The sequence below is a fragment of the Myripristis murdjan genome, chromosome 1 (assembly GCF_902150065.1).
Source record: "Myripristis murdjan chromosome 1, fMyrMur1.1, whole genome shotgun sequence".
NCBI classification, from domain to species: domain Eukaryota; kingdom Metazoa; phylum Chordata; class Actinopteri; order Holocentriformes; family Holocentridae; genus Myripristis; species Myripristis murdjan.
In genome coordinates, this window is record NC_043980.1 from 40,711,270 (window position 1) to 40,722,826 (window position 11,557).

Here is an 11,557-nt window from a genome sequence, read left to right on the forward strand (position 1 = left end):
GGCTACTGTTGTCAAAGATATACACACACACACATACACACACACTTTCCACCTGCAGAGCAAAACCACCCATTAGTTTGTAGGGGGAGTTTCTTAAACCAGCTGAATTGTGGAAAGAGACGATACAAAGGGAGGGGGGATATGCAAAGGCTTAATGGGTCTCATTTTCATTCGAAATAAATAATGTAGAACGGATGATAGACAAAGGAATAAGAAAGGGCCTGGCATGGACAGGACTGCAGAGTAGAAGGATGAAGACGAGAGGAAGAGTGAGGAACTGAGGGAGGAAGAAGGAAAGAAAAGTCCAGACTGTGTCCAGTCCCAGGGCACTAATCAGTTTACTCCCCGCAAATAATGTGCCTGCCAGTCATTATCACTAAATAAGCCCCAACAAGCTGATCAGGACTCTAACGCAAAACCTAGAATTTCAGAAAAAAATATTCACTTTGAAAATGATTATGTTAGCCTCCATGTCTTGAAGAGACAGTCCATAGATTGTTCAGAAATACTGGACCATAGAATAGCTTCACTGACTAATCAGGGTATTTTAGTATTTAAAGAGATAATTAGCCCATTTTTGAAAAATTTGATTTAATTGAGTAGATCAAGACAGTTAATTTTGAAAATGTTAGCTGGGGGGATGTTCACCTCAATGGCAGGAGGCTAACAGTTAGCATTTGGCGCATCCACCCAGTATCCTGCACTCAGTAACAATGAGAGGAAGATATTATTATCAAATATTATTATCAAATATTATTAAATATTATCACATTTTTCAAAATGGATGAACTATCTCTTTAACACAGCCATGGAATAAATACAAAGAAGATTAAATCTGTCCATTTTGGGCATTTGTGATGTTTTCATAAAATGAAAACTTTTATGTTGTTTAAATTTCATAGTGCTGAGTAAAGAACTTGATAAGAAACTGATGAGAAAAGAGACAGACAGAGAGTTGTTGTGTTTGTTACCCAGTCATATTAGGATCGGTTGTAGTAATACATACGCTTAGTAAACACACACCCACAGCACATCAGTTGCCATGACAACCATTTTTTCACAAGTGACACCCCGTCCCACTCGCCCCTCCACCCCTCCCCACTCCCCAGTGTAAATTACAGGTGCATTAGCCATGACGGCCATTGCTATGGTGAATTATGGGATGTTTGTTCAAGAGGAGAGTGAGCCTTGATTGTGATAAGCAAGGGTGCTGGACTGTGTAACCATTATGTGCATGTGTGTGTGAGTATATGCCTGTGTATTTTTGTGTGCACATGAGTTGTGTTTTTTTAAGCAAACCACTTATAAATAGTGATAGATGTCTACCTGTGGGTCTGTGTTTGTGTGCGTTTGTGTGCATGAATCCAATTTAGTTGAATTGCAGTCACACTCATTTTGCAGTTTGGTTGTGTCTGTCGCACTGAGTCATAACTACTGCATGGTTTTGCTTCCAATTCCCATAAGCCCCGTCCTGTTGCTTTATTAATATGTTGACAGTCTATGAAAAGACAGAATATCTTACATTTTTCTAAATTCAGACTTTTCTTTTTCTGATGGATGGCTCAGTGCAAAGACAATGAAGCCTGTTGCAGATTAGTGTTCCAGTTCCAGCTTTTCTTAGAGGCAAGGTAGCTCTAGACAGTAACTTCAACTTGTTTTCCAATGTTATCTAATACCTCAGCACCCTCAAACACAACCCCAAAAAGTTCACCTATTTTTCTGGAGCCGAAATTACATCTCAGCTGTTACTTGTTCATTTGCCCTCAGAGGTTACTGTAGGCCAACAGTGTGCTGACTGAACCAGGTGAACAGTTGGCTAGCGTGCTGACCTTCCAAAGAGATGTCTGGGCAGACCTTGGCCTTGAAACCACACCCACCAGCTCCCACTGCTGTCTGGGCCACACTGGTCCACACTCTCTCTGCTATGTCCACAAACCCCTCTGCTGCCTGCCAGCCTGCAGTCCATACTCCTTGCCAGCTTCCATCACCGTCCACCTCGTAAATTTTGCGTCCGAACTTAGGAACCTTATGACAGATTTCCATAAATGCTGCTTGAATGTGGCATCAAAGACATCAGCTCTGATATGATTTACAGAACTGCAGTTGAGGTGTTGCTAAATAGTGATTTGTTGTGCATGTGGAGCGCTACATCACTTAAAGTTCCAGTATCAAGTGTGCGCTATGACCAAAGGGGATATAGATTTAGAGCAAGAGGTGTAACTCAGCTGCTGCCCATTGTAGAGCTCATGTATGAAGCTACTGTTAGCTATTCACACTGTGGGCAGAACCCTGTTCATTTATATCAGTTCAGTAAGCAATAGATATGGTGCATTGTTATTATGCACCATATCCCTTTCATACATGACACAGAGGACACCTTTGCACCAAAAATTGGCCGCTGTTTTTTAAAAAATCTGCAGAATGACAGTCGGAGTTCAACACGCCACAACATTGCTGAGATCAGACAACAGATAAGCCACATGGGCTTTTATTGGTAGAAGAAAGAATATGTCTAACCCAATTACGTTTTGGTGCTGAGGCTTCCTCATTTTTTGCAGAAATGCTGATGAGTTAACCATCTAGATTTTTTTATGATTTCAGGTGGGACCACCTATTCCAGCTCTGACCGCCTCTGCCTGCCCGTAGCCATTATTTAAAAGAATAAAACAACAAAAAGCACTCTGCACCATCAGTGGTGCTTCTTTACCATGTGGGTTTGTCAGTTAGCTAACCTGTGCACCATCGGCCCATTCTCAGACTTCAACCGTTAAGGTTTAACTCCATAAAAGTTGGCTAATATTACCAACTCTGCCTCTGAAAAATGTGTTAGAAATGTAAGTGCTTACCTATTAAGTGGGCAAGATGGCCTATTTTGTAATGAAAATATTACAGTGTTGTGTATTTATTTATTTATTTATTTATTTTTATTTGACAGGGACAATACAAAAAAACAGTGTATCAAGTTATAAAACATGAAACCGTTGCATTGTATATGGAGTTTATAGCCAAGGCTAGTTTGCGACCTCAGTCCCTGGTTGGGCCTTTCTATACAAATATCTACAATATATGATTAAAAATGATCAATTACACCAAATTACAGTCATAAAAGCTGTGTCATCACCAATTTAAAATTGTGTACCCATTTTTCTCTCCTTTTCTTTCTGTCTGTCTCCCTCTCTCTCTCCAGCTTGGTGTCTATAATTCGAGGTCAGGTTTTGACAGCAGATGGGACACCGCTGATTGGGGTCAATGTGACATTTGTCCACTATCCTGAACATGGATACACTGTAACACGCAAGGATGGCATGTACGTACACACACACAGACACTTACACACCCTTCATTATTCCAGTAACTACTACATGTATATACTTTAACACATTTGTGAAAATTATGTATATTAACTATGGAAATATTACATAAATTATTGTCATTTTTTAAAATGATTTTGTTAATTGTTCTCAACATAAATCTAATTTCACTGCAGTCATTTAAATGGTGTTTACCAAGTGCTTAACAGAACTATAAACATGCAACAGGAATTATATACATTTTTACACATATTGGTTGTACAATAACAAATATGACACAACACGTTCAACAGTGTAATGTCCTGACTAATGATGAAACAGCCACAGCTGATACATGTTAGAAACAACACAAATGATATTTCTGGGAGGTCATGGTACACAGATCTTTTACAGAAAAGCCTTTGGCTGAAAATATTATTACATTAATATGTATTCCCTAAATGTGTTTCCATTATGATTCATCACGTCATTTATTAATCAACAAAATCTTTTCCTCCTCAAGGGAATGGAAAAACATTTTTGCAAGGTTGCAGGAATTTTATCTCATTTTGGTCTCTCCATCCATCTTTTCTAATTCGATACTTCATAAATTGCATAAAAAAGCACTTGGATGGAAACCCAGTCACAGCACGCAAGAGAGAGATCAGTTAAGTAATGTCTATATCGTCTCCCCTCGTTTATCTGTCCCCCACTGCCCCTCCCCTCCGCTCTCAAGTACATCAGCTGTAGAGGTGTGAATGTGTAGGAGGGAACCTGTAAGATTGGAGCGCTGTTAAAATACTGCACGGCTCTTTTAAAATGCATTGGATTCACAAGGACGCAATCAATCACTGCAAAACACACACACACACACACAGACACACACACACACACACACACGCACACACACACACACACACACGCACCGTGGGCATTGCATAAAACACACCAGCTTACAAATACAGACACATCTAGAAACATGGAAAAAATACACAAAAAGAAGCATGTATATACACACACCAGAGAGTCCATGAACCACACACCCTCATGTGTGTAAGCATACATGAGGCTGCATGCACGCGCACACACACACACACACACACACACAAACACACACACACAAACACGTGTCAGATTAACATTTAAGACACAGCACACTTTACAGCAGAGGAGAGCTCTTGAGGGCAAATCCTCCAATTCCCCTTAACATGCTTCAAGAACTTTAGGGTAATGAAAAGCAATCAACACATTAAGAGCCATGTAAACTTTCAATTCAGGGAGCAAAAACACCGAAAATTGTAGTGTTGTGTGTCTGTGACATCAGTGATGTGCCTGTTCAGTTTATTATGTTATGGAAACATAAAAGACTTAAAACATAAAAAAGCAAATTCTAAATTTACAATACTGCAAAAGTAATCTCAAGTGTAATTAAAACCCCAATACCAAATCTGTGTGAAGCCTGACCTCTAATGGTGAAAAGGAGCGTGCCTGGCTTTGGTGGCAGGTGATGTCAAACCCAAATCAACATCCAATTAAGGCAAAGTGGAGGTGGATGCAATCTGAAAAAGGCGTTTCCAGAAGTGTTTCAGAAGAAGTTTAGATCACCGGATCTCCTCCAGTTGGGGTTTCCAGAAACCAGTCATGGGAATTTTCCAGGTCCATGGCCTCAAGGCTCATATTTGCCAATTTAACATCATGTGGTGATGTCATATAAACCCACATGGGCCATACCAGAAAACTGTCTGTTTACAGCAGAGATATCTTTGTGCTTTGCTGATTCACTGTAGGTTTGACCTGCTGGCCAATGGTGGAGCATCCTTAACCCTGAGTTTTGAGCGAGCTCCGTTCCTCACCCAGTACAGGACCGTGTGGGTGCCATGGAATGTCTTCTATGTCATGGACACTCTGGTCATGAAGAAGGTAACACCAGTTAGCAGTGTTGACTGGCTGAGTGAGCAGCTAATGAAATGATCAATTAATGACCTCTCTAATGAAGGGACTAACAGCCATGTATATTGATGTTTCAGGAGGAGAATGACATTCCTAGCTGTGACCTGAGTGGTTTTATCCGACCCAGTCCTGTCATTGTTGCTTCTCCTCTGTCTACATGCTACAGAAGTTCCCCTGAGGATGGACCCATCATACCTGAAACCCAGGTAAGACAAGTCTTTCTTGGAGTGTTTAATTAGAGCAATATATGGGGCTGATACTGATCTTTTAACAAGAGTCGATTCTGGGCCTTGCTTCTCAATAATTATCAACCTTAGATGTTGAGTGTTTTCTTTGTATGATTCTATAAACACTCTTTAATTTTATGTTGTTCTACGTACTTTTAATTTCTACTGAAGATCTGATTTTAGATCAGGTCTGACTGATTTGTCCACACATAACACCTATATGTGAGCTCTGTGGTCAGATATGAGATCTGATTTGTTTTGCTCACTCAATATTTAATTGAAAAAATGCTACAGGTCCATCTCTTTTGTTCTTGATTTCTCATTTGTAGCAGCAGAACTGGTAAAAGTTGGCACTTAATATTCCTCAGTGCACTTATGGTTTTGGTGGAGAGGGCAATGTAGTCTGAGAGCACAGACAACATCATAACTCATCGATGCTCTGAAGTTTACAGACCAAGTGGCTGAATAAAATTTAAAACAGCTGTTTTTCTACACCCCATGCTTTCTTTCCTCCGCTGATCCCTGATTGTGACACTTACAGAATGCAGAAGCTAGCGGGAAACTGTGTCAGTTTGGGTTATGGTAAATAATGACAACACTCGCAATATCCAGAGTGTGGTTGAATTTATACCTGAGATCCAACAGCAATGCAACCAGGCCACTTCAGCATGTAGTTTCTCTTGATGGATCTCAGTGCAGCCTAGATCTGCCCAAAAAGCGTACACACCTGACAGTTAATGCATCCTGGCATGATCTGATGAGCCAGGTCACATTGAACTGACAGTGTAACTATGGCCAAAAACTGTCTCTTTTTCTCTTAACTGTGGTTCTGGTAAAGTTTAGTGAATTAAAGTTCTGATAAAGACAAATGTCTTTAAGCCATGTTAGGTATATATTACAAAGGTGCTATTTACACTTGCTGTTTCATGCATCTCTTATCCAGATAATAGCCAGTAACAATTTATCCACACCATCGCTTGGCCACATCAGTGTGTATTTGTCAGATGGATAGGAATCTGATTGCACTGACAGATCCATATCCAAAACCGGTGGATCAGTGGCTAGGCCTAGTCCTAATAAAATGAGTGGGCGGAGTGCCAGGCGGAGCTTGCAGTGCGTAACTGCCAGATAAGCAAGGAAGAGGCTGCTTGTAAATCAAAGCCTGTATACGCCACAAACATTCTGAACCACGTATTCTACAGGACAGAATATTTAGCCATCCCAAAAACTACCAGTCAGAGCTTGCCCAGTAACAGGTATCTTGAATGTTAGTGCAGTTCAGTGTCTTGCTCAGAGTGATATGATGACACTAATGTCATCCTACAGCAATTACAGATAAAGACATCCAACTTTTGAAAGGAATTTGCCCTAAAGCTTTTGTGCTTACACACATAGACTCAAACACAGACATTGATACAGATACTGCATCATAGGGAGGATATGAGCTTCCAGAGCCACTCACTGCATTTTTATGACCGTTCAGGAGCAAAGCTCTCCTCTGAAGAGGTATATGAAAAATGAAAAGTCTCATATGAGAAGATACAAAGGCAATCTTCAGTATGATTACAGCATCTAGAAGAGGTGACAAGAGAGCAGGCAAAGTGGAGCTTGGAGCAACTTGGAGCATTCACAGAGAGGGTTGCATAACTGCTTCCAGCTTTCACAGTGATTAGTTTCAAAGATGGCACACTTGGCGACGTTGTTGATGCAGTATGGGCAAACAGATCTTACTATACCTGCTGTCAAATGGGGAAGAAATAAGGAAGATACAGCCTGTCAACAATATCAGAGATGCAACAGAGGCATTCAGACTTTCAGGTACAGCTATTTGGTCTTAATGTCAGTGCTGGTGAATCATGCATCGCTGCCTCACCAGTTAGCCTTTTTAATTGCAGTTGCTGTGGTGTAGGGGTTCTTGAAAGTACACAGAGAGTTTGGAGGGCCCTCAGTCCTTTCTGTCAGTCTGTCTTGATGAAACCTGGGAAAGTCACATCCAGTTGCAAATGCATGTCTGTCAGGTTAACCTGTGTGATTTTATGGTCTAGACAAAGACAGGGTATGTCACTCAAGAGCTGAAAAAGACAACATGTGTCTCAAGGTGAATCCTTCCAAGGCCAAGGATTTTATCATGGCACACCTGTTACCAGAACTGATCTGTCATGTCAGGGACCGTCAGCTGGCCGAGAAGACCAGCAAGGGTAAATGCCCTCAGCCATGTTCTGGGAAGACAATCAAGTGCACAGACTGCGGCAAACTGTTTCACTCCCCTTACATAAACATTAAAAGGAGTCCTGGAGTCCTGGAAGACATTTTTTTGGGGAGAGGTATTATTTACAGATGAATTCATCATGATGAGAGGCCAGAAAGTCCTCCACAGAGGTTTGATGCACATCTGACAGAGATGACAGTGAGTTGCAGCTTGACTTATTTTCACTCGTTCATCTTTTTCTGTTGTATCTGTCAAAACTATGGTTCACAAGGAGACATGCACACAAAAATAATAAGGCAGTGAGTCCAAAATTAACAACCAAGTAGAAAAAATAGTGACATGTTCTTGTTTGCTCCCAGTGAATATTTATTTAAGCAACACTTCAAGTACACAAAGGCTTTGTGTCCGTCTTTATGATTATCTTTGTGCTTGGCACAAACACAAACACATTGTGGGCATGAAATGTTGCTTAAATAAGTACTATTTACTGGAAGAAATACTGCAGATTTCAATTTATTGCTTTTTAAGAGAAATTAGAATAGAACAAAATAGAAGATAGAATAGAAGATACTTTATTCGTCCCACAGGGAAATTCATTCAGTTCAAACAAATTCAAATTCAAATTATAACAGAACAAAAAGAACAAAAAATTCCTTTTTCCCTCTTCACATTAAAGGAACAATGTGTCAGATTTGGCTACATGCAATGGTTATAAGGCAGAATGCAACAAAACAGTAATACCCCCCCCTCCTCCCCTTTGCAAACGTGTCCCTGAGGCTATGGAGGCTTATGGAGTCCACCTTTCTCAGCTAGAAGTAAATCATCTGAGACAACATCTACACATGACGAGGTTATTTCATTTGGTATGTTACTGTTACCCAGTCTACAAAATGTTATATCATAACTTACACACAAGATGAGAGCATTAATGTTAGTTATGATGGTGAATGATACCCAGTATCTCCATATTGACATAGTGCTGGCAAATTGGTGTGTAAGCACCTACATGTAAACTTTTGTAGCTATTTGTTTGCTAACAGCAGTATGGAAAACAGTCTGTGGAGGTTCTCAGCCATTCAGATCATGGTTATTCAAATAGAGTTGAACTGAGGGCAAATGGATTGGTCTAATCTACCAACAAGTCCAACTGCTCTCAATTCAACTTTAAGGCTTCGTTCAGACTGCCAGCCCAAATCCATTTTTGTCATATCCAGATTGTACCCAGATTGATTTTTAAGAGTCTGGACGGAAAAAAAAAAAAAAAAAAAAATGAAATGCAATTTTTGCAAATCAGAACCAAACCACATTTGGAAGTGGTTTGATATGCGACTTCAATTGGATTTGTACAGATGTGTCACAGTCTGGATGCGCTGGACACACAAACAGGATTTCATACTGTCTGACATCTCACTCAATGCAACATACAACATCAAATCCAGAGCGACGGAAGTGCATCAGAGTGCTGAGCAGAATCGTATAATCCTTGCTGAACAACAATCCACAAACAGACACTTAAACAAATTGTCTGCCAGAACCTTTGGGAGGAGGCCTCTGTACATTTCCCCTGCTTCCGCGTTGGACGGTTGCATCAAAAGTGCACATACTTGCCTACGCAGTTACCATATCAACTCATGCAGAGAGGTTGGTGATGTCTGGACGAACAGATCTGATCTGATCACTTGCAGATAACAGTGTCTTAAAGATCTGATTACAGAAACAAATCCAATTTGCCTGCAGTCTGAACAAGGCCTATGTGGATAATATGGGAATAGGTTTTTGTAGTCGATCAAAATGTCTAAGAATTTTACATCAAAGAAAAGACTTTTCAGCAGCTAGGATCCCTGGGGTTTTATGGTTATTCCCAAACAAAAAAATATGTTAATTGTAATATTTTATGTCCCACATAATGTGGCACTAAATGAGAATCTTTGGCCATCTTCGGTAATTTCCAGCAGTGTTTCACAGTCACTTTTTCTTGCTGTGGTATGAACAGTATGATCTGCAATAAACAAGCCAAACTACTCTTTTCTTTTTGTAGCGATTCCAGCAATGCATTACCAACTGGTGCATTTGTGCCACCCACTCCTGTCAGCCACTCGCACAAGAAAAACGTTTTGCAAAGTGTACTTTGAGTTGGTTTGTCCTGACTGAGCTACTGTAGAAGCATGGCAGTCCACATAAAACCAGGACCTGCACTTATGTATATTAAGTACTTATTCTAACTTTGTGAACACTATGATTCTTCATTTCTATTTTTATACACTAATAAAAAGCACGTTCATGAATATTATATCCCATTTCTGTCTTTAACTCGTTTCATATCCTACACACTGTTCTTTTAAAATGGGATCGATTTCTCCCTAGATTTGCTCTTGTGGTTTCCATGGATGAAGAAGAAAATACTAGGGATGAAATCAGAACTATTATAGTCCAGTGACAGCTCAGCTAAATAGGGGGAAATGATTAGTACCTATATATAACAATTTATAAAATGGGTTTACTATCCATTCAGTGTTTATGAAATCCACATATTAATTGTTTGTGTTCGACAGAACTTCATACTGCACAAAAAAATATATAAAAAAGGCCGACTGTAAAGGTATGTATTTGTTTGTCTGACTCTGGGAGTTTATGAAAAATAGAAAAATTCCCAGGACTATCTCTGTTACCAAATGACAGATGTTTAATGTGTTTCACAATGCAGTCCCATTTTGACAACTACTAAAAAAAAGTTCTTTTTAATATCCATCAGTTTTCAGCCTCAGTCTCTGAACTGTCGTGTGTCCCCCTGGGGGGCCCGTCTCCCACTTTCAAAGCCTCTGATTATGGCTGGTATGACATATACGATAGGAAGAAGTATGCCTCTGTTACATATCCGTTTAGAAATTGAATGACTGGCCATTCCTTCTTCAAGGGCAAAACTGACATGAGCTAATTTAGCCGAAATGTGCTTATAATTGTCAGCCATTACAAGGGCCTTTCTCGTGCTTTTAGCTCTTGTGTCCATGAGCAAACATGACAGAGTTCAGAATTAAACTCCCCAACTCTAGCTTGAGATCAATTCGGCTGAGCAGAAGCTGAACACTTGTGTCAGCTCATTTGATAGCGATGAGCCTCAGCTTTCTTCTTCTTTTGAAAAGGATTCCTTTGGGGGGGCTGAAAAAACGGCATCCATTTTTCATTAATGCAGCTATGACCCATTTCATTCCAAAATAAAATCACTTAGCTAAGAAACAAAGGTGAATTGGTAGCAGCCACGGAGCGTCATATATTAATTTCCCATTGCTAATATATGTTAAATACAGAGCATATGTGTGTGTGTGTGTGTGTGTGTGTTTATAATACTGCCAGTATTATGGTGGAGGATCAGCAGCTAAAAGCTAAGACCTTTAGCAGATTTTGGCTACACCACAGGCTCACCCCAATGGCAGACATGCACACACATAAAACTGAGAAATTAGGACTCCACAGAAGTTGTTTTTATAGGAAACTAGTGCATGTCGCATACACACACACACCTACACACACACACACACACACAGGCACACTCTGAGCCCCACCCTGTCTCCTATCTCTAATTACATGCCTATAAGCCTAATAGCACGTTTCTCTTGGCGAGCAGCTAAAGCTCATCATAGAGGAATGCTGTAATTGCATACACATCAGACTGTTATCTTTGTGTGGTGTGTGTGTGAGAGGGAGAGAGAGGGAGAGGGAGAAAGGACGGGAAATGTGTGTGTGTTTCAGACAGAGACAGAGGAAGAGAATTAAGAAAATAGGATGCAGAACTTGTATGCATTAGACAGATTGAGCGACTGAATAACTTTGTGCGAAAGGTGAACCGGCATATTTACTTTGTGTGTGTGCGTGTGCATGTGTGA

The 11,557-nt window shown here is 40.2% G+C and overlaps 1 protein-coding gene across 1 annotated transcript in view; it reads left to right on the plus strand.

The window, feature by feature from the left end:
• tenm3 (teneurin transmembrane protein 3) overlaps positions 1-11,557 on the plus strand; it is a 339,790-nt gene that overhangs the window by 245,767 nt on the left and 82,466 nt on the right. Inside the window, exons 20-23 of the mRNA XM_030056695.1 lie at positions 3,188-3,307; positions 5,078-5,210; positions 5,318-5,455; positions 7,566-7,665. Coding sequence (XP_029912555.1) covers positions 3,188-3,307; positions 5,078-5,210; positions 5,318-5,455; positions 7,566-7,665 — 491 coding nt within the window. The remainder of the gene's footprint in view (positions 1-3,187; positions 3,308-5,077; positions 5,211-5,317; positions 5,456-7,565; positions 7,666-11,557) is intronic.